A 24,907-nucleotide genomic window follows, 5' to 3' on the forward strand; every position below is an offset into this window, starting at 1 on the left:
TTAATTTCTTGTTTATTGTATACACTGTATTAATATACCACATATTCATGCTGTTGAACTGAATATGTGCCACTATGAATCACAATTATGCAGCACACCTGTGTGATATGACTTATTGTTTTTAGCATGCTATTTTTCAATGTTCTTGTTTGGGGTCAAACTGATCCCAAAATAAATAATGTTCTACTTAAAAGGGTTGCAGCTTCATAAATATCTCTATAGTGGCTTCTAATTAGGTCAGATGAAAAAATAAGCGTTTTAGAAGGGACAATAACAGGTTAATATACTATATAATGACTATTTCTACTCGCACAGGAGGAGTCTCTCAGAAACAACCAGGAAGTAAAGCCCATCTAAACAGGACATGAGGGTTAGGTATATCGCTGTAGTGCCTGACTCTGTCGGAGATGTTTTCTATTGAATCTTCAGCAGTGGCGCTCAAACTCTCTCTGATTCCTCACTGAGAGCATCTGAACCAACAACAGCAGCGGAGAGCATCAGGCTCATACAATTAACCAGCACTCCTAGGGTGCCTGGCCCTTCACTGAAGACATGTCAGCAAAGGACGGATCTTATCACAGTGAGTGCGTCTTTCCTTATTTTTCATGTAATATGTATTTTGGTGTGTATGCTCGGAGTATTGCAGTGCGGGTTACATCATTACGCGCTTTACAGTGGCAAACAGCGCACAGCCATGTTTTACAGAGTGCTCTACAAATGTCCGTGTAAATACAACGCAAGGCGACAAGGGAAGCATTGCATGTTCAATATGCATTAACATATTTTCATATAGCATCTCTTCGTTTGTCTAAATAGGCTATGAAAACGGGCAGTTTTTGAAACAAAGGGAGACGTTTGCGGTTTTGACATCAGCATTGCTGCAAGTAGATCGTCAAATGCAATAAAAAAATAAAAAAACTGTTCTGGAATGGATAGGATCTTTATGAAACACGGCGAATTGAGATTATTTTTATTATTACAAATAAATCAATTATATTTAATGATTTATTTCACGCGGTCAATAAGATTTGCCTCAATTTTACACAGAAAATAACCAGTCTATTGGGAGAAATAACAGTGGATGATGTGTTTTGTCCCGTACAACACTATAAATAACTTTTTTCTTACTGTAGAGCTCTCACGCATGAAGGATGATGTTCAAGATTACATCCCAACACACAGTTTTGTCATTTATCGGAGGAAAGGTTTATCTTAATATGATCAATTAAAATCGATATATGTCGGAAAATATGTGAAAATAAAAAACTTTAGCCATGAATGATATATCATTGGCATCATCAGCAGGTTCGCTGTGTTGTGTAATGATGAAACAACAATAGTCCCTGCACAACCGCATTATAGTGAGCTGACGTGGCGAGTGATCGTTGTAATCCCACTTAATATAATTGTTTCAAAGCATTGAATTGTCCAGTGCTGACAGTCTTTAATTCTTAAACGACTATTGTAAAAGTGATGAAACATTATGTAAAAATATTTTGAAGTTATGTCCAGGTCGTCTGTTGTGTGGTTTAGCAGACGGTAATTTGTAACGATGCACTGGACAGCTCCAGGTGCTGAACCGTTTTAAAGAGTGTGATTGCTTATAAAGGCATTATACATGTAAGATTTACCTTTGATGAAAAGTAATGACATGCCCAGAATTTGGTAGAGCTTTATTTTTTAAATATCCAGAACAGAAAGAGGAGTAAAATGATCAATTTGACTGGACAAAACATTCTTAAATGCTACTGTAATTCACCCAAAAAATTAAAGTCATGTCATTATTTACTCACCCTCAACTGTTCTAAACCTGTAGGAGTTCTTTGTTCTGTTGAACACAAAAGTGTTTGGTAACCAAACAGTTCCTGCCCAATTGACTTCCATAGTATGAAAACAAATACTATGGAAGGCAATGGGGGCCAGCAACTGTTTGGTTGCCAACATACTTTTTTTAGAACAACTTGAGGGTGAGTAAATTGTACTGTAAAATATTATACAAAAATACAAAGGATAGATTACCTTAAAGGAATTGTTCACTTACTCATTTACAGCATTTACTCACCATGTTGTTTCAAACCTGTATGAATTTCTTTCTTCTGCTGAACACAAAGGAAGATATTTTGAAGAATGTCAGTAACCAGACAGTTGGCGATAACCATTGACTTCCATAGTAGTAAAAAAAAAAAAATACTATGGAAGTAAATGGGATCCATCAACTGTTTGGTTACCGGCATTCTTCAAAATATCTTCTTTTGTCTTCAGCAGAAGAAAGAAATTCATACAGGTTTGAAACAACTTCATGGTGAGTAAATGATGACAGAATTTTCATTTTTAAATTCCTTTAATTTACAAAGAAAATGGTCAAATATAGTTGAAATGTTTTTTAATATCACCTTTTAATTTGATATTACCTTATGATTATTGTATTATTTTAGTGCTAGGTTGGCATGGCATATTAATAATATTACATCATTTAATGACATATCCAATCTTGTAATATCTGAAACATTATACCTGTACTTATAAGTTCTGGAAACCAGCTGCCAGTTTAACAAAAACAAATGTATAGTGTAGCTTTTGAGTATTGTATTGTTTTAGCGAGGAGTGACTGCACAGTCAAAAGATGCCGTCTGATACATTGTTATTCTGCTGGAATTTTTGATAAGTTGTCTCTGATCGCTGCATAGGTCTGCTAAACTCATTTGCAAATTTAACAAAACAAACCTGCACTCACAGTGTTGAATATGCCACAAAACAAAGCTTCTGAACAAGCTTTGTTTTTGAAAAGCGTGATTTCCACTGCTGACAGGCATTATGCTTTCTCAGTTGCGCTGCGTATTGAAAAGCGAAGTAGAATGGCTGACTGCATCATGTTTTAGGAATTCCTTGAAAGGAAATATTGGCAAGAAATAACAGTGGACTTTGTTGTTTCGCAGCAACTGCCCTGTCTTTTTTTCTTCTTCTCCTCTCTTTGGAGACTTGACTTGATTATTGTGCACTTAATTAGTAGCATCACTTTTTTGTCTTTTTTTTTTCTGGTGGGAGACTGTCTGCAGGAGCTAATTTAAGGGTCTGACGTTGGGAGGTGAATCACGTTAGCCTCTCAGCTATTCCCAGTCACAAAGCACTTCTCATGTTGCTCATTATTGCAACATGTTATTATGATTTATGATGCTTTGAAATGGCTATTTTCAGACTATTTTTATACTTTGCGTTTTCTTTCTTATTATTTTTTTAGTCACCTATAAGAAAATGGCCGGCTGTGAGCAGGTCAGAAAGTGTGTGAGATAAAGATCAGTTTGGAGGAGAAACAGCAATCGGCTGAATTTCTGATAAGGGTCATCAAGAGATGAGCCTTGCCACCCATGTCTCCTCTAAAAAGTTACTACCTATGTAGTCGTTTACCTCATCTTTCTCATACAAGCAGATGACACAATTTAGTATTGAGCTAAATAACAGCAAAAAGCTAGTTAGAGATAATTTGAGCTGCATGTTTTATACAAGCTAAGCAATTTGTGATTTTCAACTTGCATTAATTTTTCATTTTTTAAAAAATCCAAATGCCTAAAAGTAGTCGCAGTCCAGGCTTGAGTGTCTTTTGCTGTACTCCTTTGAGAGTAAAACAGCTTAAATTCGGCATGAAACGGAAGTTGCAATAGTATTTTCCTCCATGTTGTGACATATATCCTAGAGAAATGGCTTCAAGAACAAGAAAAAAAATTAGGGCGGGACTTGATTTTGCCCATCAGGAAATGATTGGAGCGTTGTTGTTTGCTTATTACTGTGATCTCATGTGATTGACAGGTTGTCTAGCCTTTGCACCGATAAAAACCTCATCACAGAAGAGATGTCATTGCAACTGGAATGGCAAGTTATTTTGATTAAGGTTTATGAGGGCACGTGAATTAAAAAAAAAAAAAAATGATGTGCACATATAAACCATTTATAATAAATACTGCAATGTCCCATAAAATATGAGAATTGTCAGTTTTGATTTGACTGTAAAAAAAAGTTGCTGCCTTAAGTTTTTAAGTACAATCAACTTGGATGTTTTAGTCATTTAAACTTAAAATACATTAAACTGACTTTTAAAAATGAGTGTAATCTATAAAGTTGAAAATTGCTTAACTTATTTTGGTGAGTTAAAGCAATGTAAAAACATATGTTGTCATAACTTATTGATGATATAATGTTTTACAGTGGAGAAATGATGTGGCAAAATCGCTACCATTTAAATGTACGCTTTTGTCCCAGCTGACCCTGACGAAAGAACATTCTGTCAATCTCTGTTTCTATATCTGCAACATCACACTGGCAAGCCTCACCCACATTGAAATCTCATTGGTCTAAAATCTTGCTCCTCATAATTATACATTAAACTTCCCCCATCACTTTAGCATGCCCACTTGTAATACACTTACAAAGTACTTCAGCACCCTGTGGACAGATAATCATGATTCATGGCCAAACTAGTATGATTTCATTACTTTCTCCAGTTCTTTCATACCTCCCATGCATAATTTAGTGTTATGTTTATGTAAGGTACTTGCAGCCTGGCAAACTTTTGCTTGTGGGCCATAGCAACTCACAACGAGCCCTCCATCAGGATGGAATATTCATGAACGCCTGGGCAGGTCACACAGACCGATGCAAAATACGGCGGGATTAAAATAGAATGAGTCGTTATGCTCAAGGTGATGTGTTGCTCTTTCTCCATGGCCATCCTTCAGACGTTTGACAGATCTCACAAAGCTGTCAGAAAATTCAGTTCCTTCTTCCTGCCTTTTGTTCAGATTCTCTCTCTTTAAAAAAAAAAATTTGAAAAAAAGTTGCCTGAGGTCCCTCAGGACAGAACAGATGGTAAAATGTTCCTTTTGATCTTCTTTTCAGGTTTCAAGAGTTTTCTGGCTGTCGTGTGAATCACAAACATGCTTTGGTTGTTTGAAGACACAGTTTAAGTGCAGAGCATGAATTGGCAATAAGTAGTCAAATGCTTTTTATAGTTATCAGGGCTTCTCTTGCTATCTTGTCTGTGATGGTCTAGCACTGTGTGAATCTTTCACAAAGCCAGACTAACAAACAAGTGACAAGAAAAAAAAAAAAATCAACAAAACTAATAGTTTTAGGGCTAATTGATGTCATTTGGCCTAACAGACTAGAGAGGTGTTGTCACATTTGGATTGTTGCAGTAGGTTGAAGATTTTAGTTGTTTTCAATAGTTGTGATTAAAGATTAGTTTTAAGTAAATAATCAATGAAAAGTAATTTAATTTAATTTATTTTGATTACTGTAATGCTTTATTAGCTGGTTGTCCTGCATCCTCAATAAACAAGCTACAGTTAGTCCAAAATGCCGCCGCTAGAGTTCTTACGAGATCAAGAAAATATGATCATATAACACAGATTTTATCATCACTGCATTGGTTACCTATAAAGTTCCGTATTAATTACAAGGTATTGCTACTGACTTATAAAGCCCTAAACGGCTTAGCTCCAGTCTATTTAACGGATCTTCTATCACCCTATAATCCATCGCGCTCTTTAAGATCACTAAATTCAAGGCTTTTGGTCATATCTAGGATATCCAGAACCACCAAAGGAGGGAGAACATTTTCACATTTGGCTCCAAAACTCTGGAATAGTCTTCCTGATACTGTTCGTTGCTCAGACTCGCTCTCCCAGTTTAAAACTAGATTAAAGTCGCATCTCTTCAGCCAGGCATTCATATAATCCTACAGTTCAAACTACAATCCGGCCTCTAGCTCATAAATGCCAGAGGAGAACTGGCCCCCGACTGAGCCTGGGTTCTCCCAAGGTTTTTTTTCTCCATTAGGTCACCTGATGGAGTTTTAGGACACCATTAGGTCACTTGATGGAGTTTTTCGGTTCCTTGCCACTGTTGCCTTTGGCTTGCTCAGTTGGGGATATTTTGGGGATATTTAATTTAATTTTATCAATCAATAAATTCCTCTTGAAACAAACTTTTTTGAATTATTTTAATTTAATACTGTGAAGCTGCTTTGATACAATCTGTATTGTGAAAAGCGCTATACAAATATACTTGACTTGACTTGACTTAATTTAACTGTAAATGAGTATGCACAACTCCATTTCCAAAATCGGCTAATGCCGATAAATTTTGTTGACTAATATGATACTGATATATATTCATCCTTTAATGTTAGCTATTGTTCCTCAGTTACTATAATGTAACTTTTATATTATGGATAATTATACCTGGGTTGACTAAGAGTCTGAGTGAGGAGTGTCTGGGTCAGCGATATAAACAAAACCTTTGAAAAACCCTGTTAAAGTATGTTTATGAATTTATAGATATCATGGAGTTGCTTTATTGCTTGGAGATGTGATAAACGAAACAATGATAAACGTTTAATTATCGTTTTTTTCCCTCATACATGCTACTACAAATAACTATTTGTAGCTGGGCCAGAGAAAATGTTAGTTGGCCAAGTAAAAATCTTAACTGGCCCAATCAGGCCTGCAGGAAAATCCTTCTTGTCAAGAGTTAGGCAGTTTTATTCTGCAGTTTGAAGCCTTTCTGCCCAAATTGATTGATTGCCGGATTGTCAAAAGCCCGGCTGCTTGGCAGGAAGCAGTTTTTTCTCATTTGTGAGTACTTCAACATATCAGAGTCAAGCGCATGGAGCGATTTTTCAAAGATGACATCTCCATTCTGCCCTCATCCTTATGCCGTTCCTGTGGTTTGCGTTCATCACCGTGTCATGATAATGCTTTGTCCACACACTCTGAATGCGGGTCAATAGCAAGGTTACGGTCATCTGATTGAAGCCCAACCAAATGTTCCCCCACCATGCCTTTGCATTGTAGGTAGTAATTTATCACATAGGAACAGTGAAAGGATATTCAGAGTACTTTAGAATGACCGCTGGATGTGGTTGGGTGGACAGAGAGGTGCCCTTTGTATTCTCCCTTTCAAAACGCTGACGCTCTTGCCGATATATCAACTCCCCCTCTCTTTCCATTTCATTCTCCTCATTTTGTTACCTACCTACCTACCCATTTTGTGTTTCTCTGATAGTCCTTGCTTGTTGTGCTCTGTCATTTTCCCTCTATATCCCCACAGTGCATTTCCGTTTATCTTACATAACTGGAATCAGAGGTGATGACCTTCACACTCCTCTATGCAGTGCAGTCACTCTCTGGGAATTGCTGGCCATAAGCAAGCCACAGGAACTGATGTCTTCTGTTTGCTTCCTTATTTGAATCTGGCTTGGGATTGTCATTTATGAATGACATACATACCACAGATAAAAACTACTGTTCATAATCTGGGGTTTCCTGGCTATTAGGTCTTAAGGAAGCCCTTTATAATTTCTCTGGTTTACGTTCAAATGGCCATCTGGTTTACACGGCTTGACAAAATGGAAAACAACAGTCTAAACTGTCTTTTCGTTTGTTTGTTTTAAAAAAAAAAAGCCTTTTATGCTCACCAAGGCTGCATTTATTTGTTAGAAAAAAAAATTGAAACAGTAATACTGTGAAATATTTTTACAATTTAAAATAACGGTTTTCTATTTTAATCTATTTTAAAATGTAATTGGTTTATGTGGTTCAAAGCTGAATTTCAGTGTTACATGATCTTTCAGAAATCATTCTAATATATTAAGTCATATTATTATTATTATTATTATCATCAATATTGAAAACAATTGTGCTGCTGAATATTTTGTTGAAACAGCATTTATTTGAAATAGTGTTTTTTTTTATGTCATGTTTTATTCCTTGCTGAAACTTATTATTCCTCAAACTTTTGAATGGTAGTGTACAGTATGTGTACATAAACCAAAAGTTAGAAAAAATGTATACTTTAAATACAGACCTTCTACTGCAGAAAGTCCCACAAAAATGGTGGATGTCACAAAACGGTGGTTTTGATGCTTTAAAAGATATAAATCTAGAAGCACAACTTCTGAGAGAGTTTTATCATGCTAACAGTCCAACCGATTGTTAGCATGCTAATGCATAGCATTCAAAAGCATTCTCTGAGAAGTTACATCTCTAAATTCATCCCATTTAAATTGTCTCTTTTAAATATAATAATATAATACCTAACCCCAGCTGCTCCCGACGAGCTGGATGGCGCCTTGCATGGCTGACACCGCCGTCGGTGTGTGAATGAGTGAGTGAATGGGTGAATGTGAGGCTATGTAAAGCGTTTTGGTGGCCATAGGTCTGTGAAAGCGCTAGGTGGTAAATGCAGTCCATTTACCATTTACCATAATATTATTTAAAATTTGTTATGGAATTATGAAATTATTAAGTCAAGTCAAGTTTATTTGTAAACTTGACTTGATAATAAATAATTCCAATTATTAGTGGAATAGTTCTCATGTTTTCTTTAACTTTAAAATTCTTTGCGTTTTAAAAGAGATTAATTTTGACTAGTCTGCCATCTTGACCCATCCCAGGCCTTTATGTGTGCTTTTGTACTGCATTGCAGGAGGGATGGATTGTGTTGTTGCTTGCATGACCTTTACAACGCATTCAGACACGTTTCCACCCAATGCTTTTCAGGTTCAACAGTCTCCCTGGAAGCAGTTGCTACGTGTTACTGAGTTGCTTAGCATTATTGCCCTCAATAATGCCATGTTGTGGTTGTGATGTCGTACATGCAAACCCAAGCTTTTTATTTTCCGATTATCAGAAAAGAACGCCTGACTAATGGGTTGTTGTGTGAAAGTGATAATATTCTGTGAAGTGATGGCTTCAGTAGCCCACACAAAGCACAAGGCCTTACCATGGAGGCGTAACGCAATATACCTATGTATCTGTAAACGAGAAGGAGCGAGAAGAGCAGGTGGGGGGGAGGAGAGAGGGGGAGGGTGGGTTTATGAGACGCACATTAGGGTGAAAAATGAATCTAGGGAGGAAGTAACAAGATAAGAGGGGAGAGAAAAGCGGCATAAGGGAAATGAGGTGAAAGTACGAGTAAGAGAAACGCAGGACGACAGTGGCAACTCGTGTTTGCTAGACATCGCTCTGGAAATATTATCATTGTGTTTCTCTCTCAAGGAAAACCAGGTTACCCACTTATTTGCTCTCGGTGCCGGACTGCTATAATTCCCCTAGGTGGTCCTAAAAATAACAGTCCACTTTTCAACAGCGTTTCCTCAGTCTTTCTTACTGCCCCTCTGGCAGTGCACATTGTTGACAGAGATGCTATCGGGGGAATGAAATTGTCACTAATAAACTAGCAGACTTATTGGCAACCCAGGCTCACTGGAAATACGTACGTTATCACTGTTCCCCTGAAAGGTTACCGCTTTATTGCGTAAAATAACGTACTACCTACACTAAACTCTACCCTACACCTAACCAAACGTGAGATTAAAACATTTATTGAGGCAACCATGCCATTTTAGCTTATATTGCAAGTCTTTGAGCTCTTTTATCATGACTTATGTTTCACGGGACTCATACCCAATTGTTCCGCATCACAAGTGCAATGCTGTACCTGGTGAGCTACCAAGCAGGTGTATTACATCCAAAAACATACATTTGGTTATGTGATGCAGACATCAAAATAGTTTACAAACCATGCACTATAGCAAAAAAGCATTTTGAAGTCATAACATACTATTGTGCAAGAAATTGTGCAAAAATAAGTCTTTATTAAAGGTGCATTGTGTAATATTTAGGAGGATCTGTTGACAGAAATGCAATATCATATACATAACTATGTTTTCAGTGGTGTATAAAGACCTTACATAATGAACCGTTATGTTTTTATTACCTTAGAACGAGCCGTTTCTATCTACATACACCGCGGGTCCCCTTACATAAATAGCCATTTTGTGCTGACATGTTTCTACAGTAGCCCTAAACGGACAAACTACTACAGACCCTGTTTCGTCACTATGTTGTTCTTGGTACAAAACACTGAAACAATGATATTCGCAATAACATAGTTTTACTGAATAATTAAGTAAACGTAATTTCTTCATTTATCTTTGTAAAGAAACCTCATTGCTTAACTGGCTACTCTCTGTTGTCTCAGACGACGACATATTTTCCTGTCGGCCACCGTTACTTCTGTTGGTTGCAATTCGTAACCTCACCACTAGATGCCGCTAAAAATCACACACTGCACCTTTAAATGATAATCTGTCCTTGTAATCATCATTTGTATATAATGGAACAAAAGTTTTTGCCGTTTTACTGCCTCTAGGGTTCATTTCAGCTGGAAACTGCAATGAATTGTATGTAAAGGTATGTTTTTTTTTTTTTCTGAAATTTAGGTAGAGGCAACCTACATTTCGTATTTCCAGTTAGTCTAGGTTGGTTATTAGCTGTTAGTAGTAGTTTACCACATTTAGAAACAATATCAAGTCTATAAAACACGTAAAAACTCCACGAAGTACAACAAGCGTATCGGTGAGAACACTCATTTAAACAGCATACACACTGGGACAATTGACTGCACATCACTTTTTTGACTATTGATACTGCTTCCCTCGCCCCTGTATATTTCTATCCAAATATCACTTCTATCACAAAATAGTCACCAAATATGGAACCTTGAGAAACAGACCTTTCCGACGTTGTGTGTTTAGTCAAGATTAGAAAAGGTTTTGATTATAAAGTAATTAACATAATTTTTGTTATATTAAACCTAACACCGCCCACTGGGGGAGGAGCCCGCTAAAAGAATTTAAAGTTCCGTTTCCATGGTAACGCAACGTCTGATTTCAAAATGGTTTTCACAAGATGAATTTTTAGCTTGTACGCTTTCGAATGACACCTAATTTATGATGATCACTAAAATATGTGATTGAAAAAAAAGGCAATAAAAAAAGAGCGCCTAGCGCGCCTCTCTAGTGGGACGGTGACATTTAAGGGGTTAAATGTTGTTTGAATGTAGTCTCAGCCTCTGATGCATTTTGCACACAAAACTGGCAAGCAGTATTCTGATTTTACCTTTTTTTTTGTTTTTCTTCACTGAACTGTTTCCATCCACATATTTTATTCACATTTTGGAAAAACTCCAAGATGCACATAAATTCTAAAAATGCGCATAAAAAACGTATGCGCTCAATTGAGACGGATACATTTTTCATTCGATAAGAATACATGCACATAAACTAGGATTGAAACACATTGATAGAATAAATCCCTCTATGCTCAACAAAAAACTCACGTGACTTGCCTCAACAGTGGATGTGATTGGATAACTGGATTAACCAGCTGACCAATTTCATTGCACAGCATTTCAAATGTTGGTTTGATCATTCTGAAATGCCTGAGCCAATTGCATTCCCAAACACCAGTGGCCTCATGTATAAAACTTTCTGTAGATTTCTATGTAAAAGTGGGTGTACACCTGCAGAAAATTCCCTTTATAAAACCCAGTCAGCGGAAGATTGTGCGTACATTCATCTCCTCACCGTTTCTTCCCCTAAATAATCATATATAGAGCTTACAACGCTTAGTTTTACTATGCATAATGTCATCTGCATATCATTTCCATGCATATTCCAATCCATATTGAAAGGTACAAGACAGTCTGAATATGTATGGGTCTCAGTCAGTTTATATTAAGTGAAAAATTGCATAACAAACATTTCAGTATAGAACAGCTTGAATCGCCAATGTGCTAATCTGCCATTTTCCTCAGATAAAATAGTCTCTGGTGTTGGCATATGCAGACTACTATATATATATCTATATATTCATCTATGTGTTTATGAATGTGTGGGTGTTTGTTTGTTTGCATGCACACGTGCGTGTATTGTGACATGGCTTTCACGCTTTTTTTTTGCTTTTTTTTTGTGTGCGTTTTCTGTGCGTGGGAATCCAACATCGTGATGCTGCCACTCACACTTCGCCAATCACTGCATGAGTTTCTTCATCTTCTCCACTCCTCGTTTCTGATCTTCGTGTTTCTTGGAGTGTTGCACGATCAGCCATTCCCAGGCCCCCTCCTTCACATTCCTCCTTTTTCTCTGAGAGAAACTAATGCCGGAGCAGATGCTGATCACCTCTTCTCTCCACATGCGTGCGTGTGACGTCAGAGCCCGCCTGCCTGCCTCTGATTGTCTCAGGAGGCATTCATTGCAATGTGTTCATCTCTGCTGGGTTCACTGGTGTGGGTGTGAGACCACAACATCCTTTTTGTAACACCCAGTTTAATCAGAGCCAATTGTTTATTTCTCCTCTTTTTCATGTCTCTATACTCCCTGAAACCTGATTTCCAGAGTGAATGTTTTTTAGACATTCACTGGGAGTGTTAAATGTCCTTGCCAAGGACACTTCAGGGCTTTCACTTTGGTAATGCAGTAATACATCAACACATAGAGCGGAAAAACTGACACACACATATATGAAGGAAGTGCATTCTGCAAGTGCAAGCCAATGTTTTCCGATAAGTCATTCCTCCGCGCGCCCCTCCTCTTTGCTGAAGTTGCTATGTGACGGAACAATGAACTAGAACACCTAGTGAACAGCGCTCAGGGTGCTGACTTCTATTATTGATTTTGTATCATCACAGAGTCACTGCTAGGTGTGGAGAGGGGGGCGCTCATTTTATTTATGTGTCAGGACTGAATATATTACATTCATTTTGAATAATGTACCCATACGCTGCATGCATTCTTCACTTAACTTTCCTCTGTCCACCATCTTCATTTCTTACATACTGGTCAGTGTTGTACTGTCTAGATGGACGTATGGAAGGATAACTTTTACATTTAACATATCTATCTATCTATCTATCTATCTATCTATCTATCTATCTATCTATCTATCTATCTATCTGTCTGTCTGTCTGTCTGTCTGTCTGTCTGTCTGTCTGTCTGTCTGTCTGTCTGTCTGTCTGTCTGTCTGTCTGTCTGTCTGTCTGTCTGTCTGTCTGTCTGTCTGTCTGTCTGTCTGTCTGTCTGTCTGTCTGTCCGTCTGTGATGGATGGGTGGATAGATGCATGGATAGATAAAACCTGCAAATTCGAATTGTAATTATAAAATGAATTGAAATTTAAAGAAATTAATTCTCATAATGACTCATTTTTAACTAGGAAAGCAAAAACAAACTTCAAATTTTAGCGTGACAGCTTTGATTGATTTTTTTGGGGGAGAAAAAAAAGAGCCTTGGATGGATGGATGGATGGATGGATAGATAGATAGATAGATAGATAGATAGATAGATAGATAGATAGATAGATAGATAGATAGATAGATAGATAGATAGATAGATAGATAGATAGATAGATAGATAGATAGATAGATAGAAAGATAGAAAGATAGATAGATAGATAGACAGATAGACAGATAGACAGATAGATTCATCTTGTGAGCGTACATGATTTTTCAAAAGCACTATTCTTGACTTTAGGAGGAAAACTTTTTAATGAGGAACAAATTACGGAGTGCATCATTAGTGGCTTATGTAAAATTTCTTCTTTAGGAGGTTTTGCTGAACTTTTAATACTAGGGGAGAGGTGGGTTTGTAGTTACATGCCAAAAATGGACAGGAAGATAGAGGCTAACAGTTAAAACCCTGCTGAAAAATACAGCATAAGGAATGGGGACCAGCATGGGAGTGGGGTTTTGCTTGAAAACAGCATTGACTATGCTTGTCCACCAGTTAGACCAGCACTAAACCACCTCTAACAAGCATAAACCAGTCTGGACCAACATGGAATTCATGCTGCTTTATGCTGCATTTTTCAGCAGGGATAAGCTCAAGAAGAAAATCTGGAGGTAGAAAGGTGAAGACGTTAGTGGATGAATAGACAGAGTGAGTGAAAACTAAACCCAGAAATAGGATGATAAGGAGCAGCATAGTTAGAAAGAGAGAAAGGAGAGGTTGCAGTATAGTGAGCTGTGAAATTTAACTAAATCTTTTTTTCTTTCTCCCCTCTCATCCATCTCCAGTTCCACCTACGGATGCAGCACCCACACCTGCTGTGCTTTGCTTTTTCTGTGCTCACCTTCCTATCGCTCTGCCCTGAACACATCACACATGCATTCGTTTGTCAGCTAAAACCCTATCAAATGGCCTCTTTGCATTACATTGTTTACATACATGCTACATAACATAATGTTTCAGTGTGAGACACACTCACAAACCTCTTTAGTGCATTATATGCTTTTACATGAGAACGCCACATATTAGCATGGCTATGAACTACAAAAAGAGCACATTAGCTCATAGTTTGTAGTTGTGACTGTGGTAGAATCTATCTCCCTCACTCCCACTCCATGGTAAAAATACACGTGTACTTGCTCTGATTTGCCCACGAGGCTCAACCACAGTCCCTCTGCAACACCCACTCAGTTATGTTGCTACTCGTGCCAACTTGTGCCTGCCCGATCTTCACTCCAAAGTAGGCGTTTTGCTATCAATATGGTCAATACAGTTGCCCAATTGCGAGTTACTCACAGGGAGTCTGTTTCTAACTTAGATGCAGTAAAAATTGCATTTGTCAGAGAAATTTGACTGTAAAAAAAAAAAAGAAAAAGTTTTGCTTTAAAGTTTTTAAAGCCACTAAATTACTAAAAACTGAAAGGAAAAGCAAAAATATGATGTAGACCTAGTAGATGCTAGGTATTTTCATAATGTTACAAATTTAACTAATCAGGGCTCAACAAACACATAACACAATTTCTGTCACCTTAATGCACATATTTACTCTAAAAAGAGTTTATAAAGCGTTTACATTGAGGTGTCTTCAGCACATATTCAAAATTTGCATTAAAATACTTCAATTTGTATTCCTTGCAAGCTTAAACATTCGGTTTTACTGTGAAATATTGAGCATTAAAGATTACAGAATCCTACTAATTTAAATGTTACCAAGGTAACATTATCTAGCTGACTAAAATAGATTAGTTTGTTTATATATATATATATATATATGAAGAGTTCAGATGCAAAAGCCTCTAAGTGCCATCTGAAATTTTCTTCAAGAATGATCATTTTTTATCAAGCTCGTGTATGTAAGTTAAGTAATTTCACTTAAATGGCAATGAAGATGACCTATTAATTGTCATTTAAGTGACATTTCTGAACTTATTTCTTCAAGAATGCTCATTTTTGAAGAAAATTTCAGATGGCACTTAGAGGCTTTTGCATCTGAACTCTTCATATATATATATATATATATATATATATATATATATATATGTATATATATATATATATATATATTAATGTTTTGTGCATTTTGTATTAATAATGATTAAGTTACATTATAGCTATATCATTTATATTAAATGCAAATTACATTAATTGTAACTTTTTTTTCAAAGATATCTTAACGTTTTATAAATAATATAAATATATTTCCTTCTGACACATATAAAAGGACAAATTTAAAAATAATTAAATATATAATGGGGCTAAATGTTATCTACTGGCTGGCCATTCCATTATTTTTTTAAAATATGTGCTAAAGATTGAAGAATGTCTTTTTGGCACATACAGTATATTGTGTTTTTGGGTTTTAAAATGTGATTTTGCTCTTTTATTGTCATCCCATCTCTTGTATCCAATTACATTTGGTCACGCTTGTATTATGGCTGTTTCTCCCAATAAAGTGTAGGATGCATAGATGTATATGTAGGCATATTGTTTGTGTGTGTGTGTGTGTGAAGATACACCTGTAGAACCGCTGTGGTCATTTTTTCTTTTTTCTTTCATTTTTTATCACAGGCAGTCACACTTCTCCTGCAGCCCTGCTAATCGTCGGCCAAGTGAGGGGCCACAAAGCATGCCAGAAATACACATAAACACCCCACTGAAATAACAGGTGTGTGTGTATGTGTGTGTGTGTCTGTTTGTGTCTGCACCATGATATGGCATTATAGCAGCCAGATTCCCCGTGACAAAATGGGCTTGAGTCCGATACGACTGTGTCCTGCTGTCTGTATTTGCATGCGGCTTGTGGTAAATGTTTAGGATGACAGCCAATTTCATGAGCAAGTGTGACTGAAGGAAATTATGCAATAGCACTGTCTACAGAAGAGAGTTGGATGCTGGCGTTCCTAAATTTTGGATGGTTGGTTTGACAGATTATTAAATAATTCAGAGGGTGTACGTGCTGATCTACCAGTTAGAACATTAGCATCATTTCAAGAAAATGTGATGCCCACCACATTAAGGCAAATGATGTTCATTTCAATCTCATAATGATTTTAGTGACTTTACAATGAGCACATTTAATTGCAAAATGGTTGTTTTTGCAAATAAGACACATTAATTGAGGAAATGTACACATCTCAAACCCCAAAATTTGGGTATTAATTCATTGCTTTAATTAAAAAACGCTTTTTTAATATATATTTTTTTTTGTCATTTAATAATGATGAACTGCAAATGAGTTCCTGAAAAAATCTCTGTACAAATGTGTGTGTGTGTGTGTGAGAGAGAGAGAAAGTGTGTGTCCATGTCTGTGCCAGTGCCATTTAGGCCCCAGGTAACAAATGACTTCCTGTAGTAATTGCTCTAATGAAGCAGGGAGGAGAGCTGTGGAATTCTTAATAGGTGTGCGGAGAGTGTAAGTGTTAGGTGCAGGGGAGAGAAAGACAATAGGTGAGATGGAGTAAGATGGGAAGATAGATGTCTGGTGAGCTAGCCATGGAAAGACTGTCCCATTTGTCTGTTTTCTCTTGTATCTTGCCAGGGTTTTAAACCCTGACAAATTGTCAGATCCATGTATAATCCATGTGCTTAAATTCTTGTTTTCACCGAGACTGGGATGGCTGTATGTTTGTGCAAGAGCAGCATTATTGTCAAGAGGAAGCAGGGGCATCATGCATCTATTTGTTTTAGGGGGCACCGGTGGCAGGAATAAAAACATTTTAACAACGGACTTGTTTTATGTAAGACAAGTTAGTCTAACAAAAGTTTTTAATCAGTGAGACCCAGATTGAAATACTGGTTGCAGTGCTGGGTAGTTAGTTAGTAACTGATTATATGTAATCTGGATTATGTAATCAGATTCTAAAAATTAAGTACTTGTAATTAATTAGATTGTTACATTTTAAAATATTCGTAATCAGAGTATTCAATTAAATTAAATTCACATTTATTTGTATAGCTCTTTTCACAATACACATTGTTTCGAAGCAGCTTTACAGAAAATGCATCAGTCCAGCAGTCCACATTTCAATTTAGAGTGATCTGTTATCAGCGGTAACTAAGTTATGTTATTCATAAATGTACATATACAAATCACAGTTAGCTAAAAAAAAAAAAATATATACAAATTTAAACAATGTAATAATTTAAGTACAGTTACTTTTCTATCGATTACGTTATTCTCACAATGGCAGTAAATTATTCATTATTCATTGATTCTCCTTCTACTTGTGTTCAGAAGGTCTTCCAGGTTTGTGGAATTGCACACACAGACCAGCCACTAGTCATGTTCCTATCACTGAAAACTGAGACCCACACAGCATTAATCACTGGATTTACAGACATCTATTTTTAATTTTAAGAAGTGTATTCTCAACATTGCATATCGAATCTTCTGATGAACACATGAATTATTATTTGAATTATAACTCAGTGAGTCATTTAACCATGCAGGCTTTTGTCTTTCAAACTCATTGAAATGTACAAATTCACATAATTTCATATTTACATGCAGTGCAGGGATTCCCCAAATTTTTTGTCAGCTGAACCTGATATATTTACTTAAAGTACCGACTGAGATAATTTTTCAAGTTAATATTTCAATAATTTAACGACACATTTGTATGTTCACGGTTCTATGATGTTGATGATAATAATAATCATCATCATCGTAGTATTCATTGTATACATTTTTGTCCAGATGATGATGATGATGATGATGAAAGAGTTCAAACAGGTTCAAATAAACAAAAGATTTATTAATAAAACAAGCTCAAGTTATCCACAAGTAGAAAGGCTTCGTAACTGTGACTCACAAAAACCATGGTAACAAATGAAAAGCGGGCAACAGGTAACTGAGAAAAACAAATTAAAAGTCCATAAAACGAAAACAAAACAGGCAGTCCATTACAGTAGTATGTTTTAACTTTATTTATAAAAAATAAAGACCGAAATATATTACTGTCTTACAAAAACTAACAGATTTATTTGTGCTTCACTCTGAAACATGCAGCACATTATATTTTACATTATAATAAAGAATTGTATATTTCTTATTTGTAATATAATTATAATTTTTTTTATATATATATATATATATATTATTTTTATTTTTTATTTTTATTTATTTTCTGTATTTTAATAAAGGAATATATTTTTTTTTTATATATATAAACCACGCAAAATTGCAGCCGAACCTGACAGCCAGTCAATGCCATTTTTTATTGTATGAAAAAGAGCAACATTGACATTTTCATAACTTATTTTGAATTCCAAAGGGAAAAAATTTGCAACCCTTTCAGATTGACCAAATGTATGCATGTAATTAGGTGATTTCTGACTGCTGTGTATTAGCCAAACATTTTTTTTTTTTACTATGATAATCATGCAACTTTTTTTATCAGAGAAATAGATTATATGGGCATGACACTTCATTATGTTTGCAATAACATAGACATCACATGAGATAAGTGCATTGTGCTGCAACTCCTTATGCAGCAAACAGAGAAGCCCTGAGTGAGAACACACTTGCATTAATGTAGTGGGTTGGAATGTCTCTAAAGTGATATTCTTCCACCTACACACATTCACACCTTCATCAGAAGAGCAATCTCTCCCCCATGGTCATGCTGCTTAGCCATGCCTGTGCGAATGTATTGGTGTGAGTGGGTGTTTTTCTGGATTACCCTGAAGGATGGAGAGAAAGAGAGGGAGTAGAATACACCCAGGAAGAGGTCCAAGGCTTCTTTGTATGTTTTTTTAACATTGGTACGCAATTGATCAAAAATAGCTTACTAAGTAAGAAGCATCTGACTCATTTTGTGTGCAGTTAAATCTCCTCACACCTCTGTGGTGTATCAGATGGCCGAGCTTATGCTGCACACATATCCATATTATCTTAATAAAAGCTTACTCCATGTTATCTATACATGTTTGTGTCCTGCCTTGTTGTTGAGTGCAGTATTGTCTAGTGTGAATGTGTGTTGTTGATGACACTGGATCGATTCATCATAGTGTGGACAGTGGGCTGTGAAGGCAACACATGGGACTTATAGAGCTACATCTCTACACACATGGCTGCCTGACACATCATGCATTCAAGTCAAGTTCAATGTCTTTGAGCAGTTAGTACAGTTAGCAAAATTTGGAAAGCTGTTCCAAAATATTAGGAAGCACAATGTATTGTTACATATTATTATTGGTTATCGGCCAATATTATAATCAATAATTAAATATATGATTATAAATTATATAAAACTTTATTATATAACACTAAAAATCTTTTTTAGTTATAGAATTTTTATTTTTTTTATCAGATATTGGATATTTCTCATTGTAACCATTCCAACAATTATCTTTGCAGTCATCTAAAGTTCACTTAAAGTTACGTAAACAATTTAGTAACACTGATAAATGTAGTCTTTAGCCAATTTATCTTAGCCAATTGTACACTACCATTCAAAAGGTTAAGATCAGTATTATTTATTTATTTATTTTTATTAATACTTTTATTCAGGAATGATGCATTAAACATGATCAAAAGTGGAAGTGCATCTTCTATTCATGAAAGAATTCTGAAAAATGTATCACCCTAACATTTTGTAGTTTATATAATAATGTTGTGGTGCCTTAATTCACTTGTAGATTTTAAAGTTGATGATTTTAGTTTATATTTATTTTTTTATTTATTTAGATGAAATCTTATATAATGTTGATAACCATTTAAATACCGGCTTATAATTATTGGCCACAATTTTAATATTAGCATTATAAATGTTGTTTGGAAATATACTAATATAATTATACAACTGTACATAATCAAAACTGAAATGTATGGATACAAATTATTTCAGTCTAATAACAAATGGGCCAATTACAAAATATTTCAAGTATACACAATATTATGTATTGCATTGTTAGCTTAGCAACATGCAAACAGCAAAAGATTGCCATCGATTGTGAGTCATATCTCGTGTGTGGTTTGTGCGAGAAGCACTATTTATATGACGCATAGAGTTGCTGCCTATGTAGAGCGCTCCAAATCTGTCACTTAAGAGGTTTCATTTCAGATAGGATGCTGCCTTAAAGACGACAGCTAGGCAGCTCATTAGGTTTCGGAACACAGTTTATATGTACACTATCAATAAAAAATTTAAATTATTGCAGATTTTTGACATGCCCAATTTTCTCTCCAGCAAATTGAATGTCATCGCCATGCTGTATTTACAAAATTTGCTGACCCTGTAGAAGCTTGTAAGAAATGGCAGCTGTACTTGTGATCTCAGTCATTGTTGCTAGGCGGTGATGTCATCCTCTTAGCAGCACAGCATGTACTTGAATCAGGTCATGCCGCTCAGCCCTTTTATGTATCTCTGGCTTTTGTCTTCCTGAATAATTGATGACATCTTATTGACTGTGGTCGGTCCATATTTTCCCCCTAAAAAATGACCAAACATATCCAGAAAAGCTAAAGGGCATGTGGTCGAGAAAGAAAACAACCTTGGTCTTCAGATGCTTTTGAAGACCAAAAGATGCTTTTGTTTGGTGCGGTTTGGTGGTTTGTGGCATGGATGTCAATACTAATGAGAAGTGTGGTTGAGAAAGGAAATAATTATCCTGAGTGAGGGTGAAGTGGAGCTTATAAAGGGAAGAGCACGCTCAATAACAGAACCATTGAATAAGTGATGAGAAGAAGTGATAAATTATGTTCAAGATGAAAGGACGAACCTCCTGATTAGCTCACATTTTTGATGCACATAAACAACCTTTCTCTTTCTCTCTCACGTCTCACAGGTTGAGGATCAGGAGTCATGGAGTCTCTCTTCGGGGGCCAGTTGGGCTTGCTGGGGGGTAACGAGGGTCTGAAAGAAGATGGCTGTGGGGTGGGCTGGTCCGGCTCTCCCTTATCAGAGGATATGTACTCTGCCTCCCACTTCGCCCTCATCAGCGCATACCAGGACATTAAGACTCGACTGGCTGGCCTCGAGCGAGAGAATGCAGACATCAAAAGAAAACTCAAGATATACGAGATAAAGGTATAAAACGCCTCAAAGGTCCTTTAGCCTCAGATATCAGCAGTGGTCACCTTAGATGTCGGCCAGTGTTGTAACTACCGATAGTGTGGACTGGCATTAGTAGACATTTATTGTTCACATGCTACTGTAGATAAAATAGTCTGTTAAACCTAATTAAAATTTTTAAATGAGACATTTTCAAATGGCGTTGCCTATCAAATTAGTTTTTACTTTACCACAGTGTAGGGATGCTTAAAGGCCCACTGAAGTGCCTTTGAACGCACAACTTTGTATAATGCGTTGACGTAATTTCCACTGAAACAGGAAGCTAAGGCCGTATTGAATGGCCCCTCATCCTTTTAAAATAGCCAAAAGCGTTTAGTTTACCTCACAGACTGCAAATCGTACTTGACAGCAACATGAAAGCGAATCTGAGCGCTGATGATACGTTGGATTCAATAATAGAGGTGTGAAGAAAGTCTAGCCATTTCATTCTTAACCAACGTACAGTTAAAAAACTGAATAAAACTCGAGCGTTTGAGCAACCGAACACACATCTCAAACCCATATTGCTCCGTGAAGTGTCAACGGTTGCTTTGGCCAGGTGGTATTTATAGCATAGGGAGTGGGACACTTTAGATTCTAGAGAGCATTTGATTGGACAGAAAATGTGATGAAGAGCTGAAGTCCTCGGTGATGTCATAAAAATCCGTGATCCATTTTAGCCGAAGTGAGAGACTTTAAGTTTTTAATGTTTATGTCTCCTAAATGCGAATTTTATTATTGATTTGGAACACACCAGCTTATTCATAACCTTAAGGCTAACATATTCATACTAAAAGCTAAAAAACTTACATTTTGATTTCAGGGGGCCTTTAACATTTTTATATATATATTTATATATATATATTTATATTTATATATATATATATATATATATATATATATATAAAATCATCCAGTCAAAAGTAGGGTGTAGTAGTAGTTCTCCTGCCTCATCTCACATTAATGCAGAGACTGTGACATGGACACAGACGTTGAATATTTAATCAGAGTAAAGCAGAGTGGACACACGTAGCAAATGATAATATGGTTACCTCACGCACAGCAGAGAACTGCGCTGAGAAAGGGCATAAAGCAATAATTAAACTAACCACTTCATGTGTCAAGCAAGCCTACTTGATGCTGGTAGATGCCAAATGTTTTATATAACTATTGCCGAGTTGCTTTACAGTTTTCTTGTGAAATAATAGTGATCTTTGTGAGTTCAGCAGCTGAATACTGATTTATGCTGTTGTCAGAGTTTATGCTAAGCATATAACATTGAGTTGATTAATGACTGTGGCATGACAGCACTCATTAAGAGCTGTGCCTGCTTCATGTATGAAAGAGCTTTATTTATAGACCAGCTGACACGTGAGCCGAGCTGTACATGAACAAGTGTGCATGCTCTCTGTAATTAGCATGTCACGCATCCACATAAAAACGCACAAAGCCACTTACACACACAATGCAAGATGCTCCTGATGCTGTTTAGATCGCTGTTAGGAAAGTAGATCACGTCTCTATTAATCATTAAACATGAACACGTGATTATTATTCACATTTAGATGAGAATGTTTATCTTCCTTGGATTACAAATCAGGAGCACAATGCTTGTGCTGTGCAGTAACACACTCAACAGAGTGTGCAGCTGGTTCATTTGATGTGATCTTTTCGTACGACTAGGTAGGTTGGACAGATTCCAGGTCTCTGGGGAGCTGCAGGTTGTAGATGCTCCAGACTGGGTATTTTTAAAGCTTTTTGGGTTGGCCCTGCCCAAACATATGCATGTATACGCACCAAGGATGGCTAGGCTCTGATGAACAGCTGTTTTTGCAGAAGGCGAGAGAGGGAGAGAGAGAGAGAGAGAGAGAGAGAGAGCCTCCAGGGTTCTGCGTTCACTATGGCTCACTGCCTAGTAAAGGGCTAAAAGTGGGGAACAAATGCACACGGCTCTCAAAGCTTGTGGGAGTAAAAATGTATAAGATCCAGCACATCAGTGCACACGGCATCTACTGATATATATTATAGTGTGTATACTGTATGTCCTGGCAATTACCTAAAATACCATGACGAATACTGGTTTTACATATGTTTTAGGTAAGTCTAATCATAGGCTGCTAAATTGCAGATGAACTTGATCCTATCTGAGGGCAGTAAATAAAAAGGTCTAAAAAAAAATCCTTTCGGTGTTACAATTACACTATTGTTCAAAAGTTTGGTGTTGGTAAGATTTTGTCACAAGGATGCATTTATTTGACAAAAAACAACAAAAAAAACACGTGTAACATTGTGAAATTTTATTACAATTTAAAATAACAGATTTGTATCCCTTTGTTTTAATTTAATTTAAAATGTAATGAATTCCTGTGATGAGAAAAATGAATTTTCAGCATCCATTACTTATTACTTAGCCATTATGATCCTTCAGAAATCATTCTGAAATGTAGAAATATAGTACTCAAAAAACATTATATTAATTAATGGTGAAAATAGTTGTGGTGCTTAATTTTGGTTGAAAACAAACTGCTAACTGCTGTTCTTTTGAAATATAAATCTTTTGTAAAATTATAATGTCATTACTGGCCCTTTTGATCAATTTGAAATCATCCTTGCTGAATAAAAGTAATAATTTCTTTTTTAAAGAAAGAATGTATTTATTTTTGGCTTTTGCCTTTGTTTTATAAGAAAGGAAGGTGGTGAGAGAGTAACAACAAATGTGCTTCACAGGCTATACCTATCATCTGGATATATGCCCAATGCTTTTGTTGATCATTTCATAATTGCTTGAGAATTTTCACAAGCATCTGTTTAAAAAAAAGATATATATATATCTACTGCTTTCTGCACAATGTTAAATCTCTAGACCTCATTTGCATAGAAATGATGAATATTCGTGATAAAAAGAAAGACAATTACTTCATTTAAACAGTGCTATAGTGCCCGGTTAAACCAGATTGTGGGTGGTTAGTGAATATAATGATGGTTTGTGTGCCAAAAGTGGTACAACTGTTTAATGAACTCCTGGTTTCACAGACAAGGCTTAAGCCTAGTCCCAGACTAAACTGCATGTTTGAGTTGACCTACCTGAAAGCAACTTGCAAGGGCATATCTTAAAATATGTCAGTGCCATTGTTTTTTCTCAAGGTTCACACCAGTAATGGTTTTTTTTTCTAGGGCATGTTTATAAAAGCTACTTAAATGTCCTAATTAAACCAACGCCTAATCCTGGCTTAATCTAAGCCCTGTTTGTGAAACCAGTCCTAAATGATTCTGTTTAATGGCGGTTTGTGCCTGTGATGACCCGTGTCACTTTTCTTGCACGTGTGTGTAGTTCCCCATGATAAGCGAGTTTGGAGAGGACAGAAACTCCTACTGCTCCTTTGAGCCCAAAGACACAGCGCTGCTCCAGTCAGAGAATGGCAGTCTGCAACAGAGAGTCAACATGCTGACCCTCGAGGTGAGAGGACAAACACGTATACACACATCCTCCTCTTTCTGGACTGTATTTCATCTGTTATTCTGCTCTTGTTATGTTGTGATTTGGCTATATTGTTTTGTAAATCTGGATTACACAACACAAAATGGAAAGATTATAGAGTTACAGTAATACGATTAGTAGGGTAATGAAGGACAACTTTTGAATGCCCAGTCATTCATGACAAAGGCCTTACGTAATCTAGACCACGAAGCGTTCGGTTTTGTGTGCCTGGAGCCCGCTCTCAATCGTATCCC

General features: G+C 36.4%; 1 protein-coding gene across 2 annotated transcripts in view; it reads left to right on the forward strand.

The window, feature by feature from the left end:
* tbkbp1 (TBK1 binding protein 1) overlaps positions 1-24,907 on the forward strand; it is a 44,689-nt gene continuing 19,782 nt past the window's right edge. Inside the window, exons 1-4 of one of the 2 annotated variants that reach the window (XM_082151246.1) lie at positions 1-580; positions 15,690-15,786; positions 20,910-21,151; positions 24,507-24,632. In XM_082151246.1, coding sequence (XP_082007372.1) covers positions 20,927-21,151; positions 24,507-24,632 — 351 coding nt within the window. In that variant the 5' untranslated portion in view covers positions 1-580; positions 15,690-15,786; positions 20,910-20,926. The remainder of the gene's footprint in view (positions 581-15,689; positions 15,787-20,909; positions 21,152-24,506; positions 24,633-24,907) is intronic. The other variant, XM_082151247.1, reaches the window with a different exon arrangement.

This window comes from Leuciscus leuciscus, assembly GCF_965113295.1.
Source record: "Leuciscus leuciscus genome assembly, chromosome: 21".
Taxonomy (NCBI): Eukaryota; Metazoa; Chordata; class Actinopteri; order Cypriniformes; family Leuciscidae; genus Leuciscus; species Leuciscus leuciscus.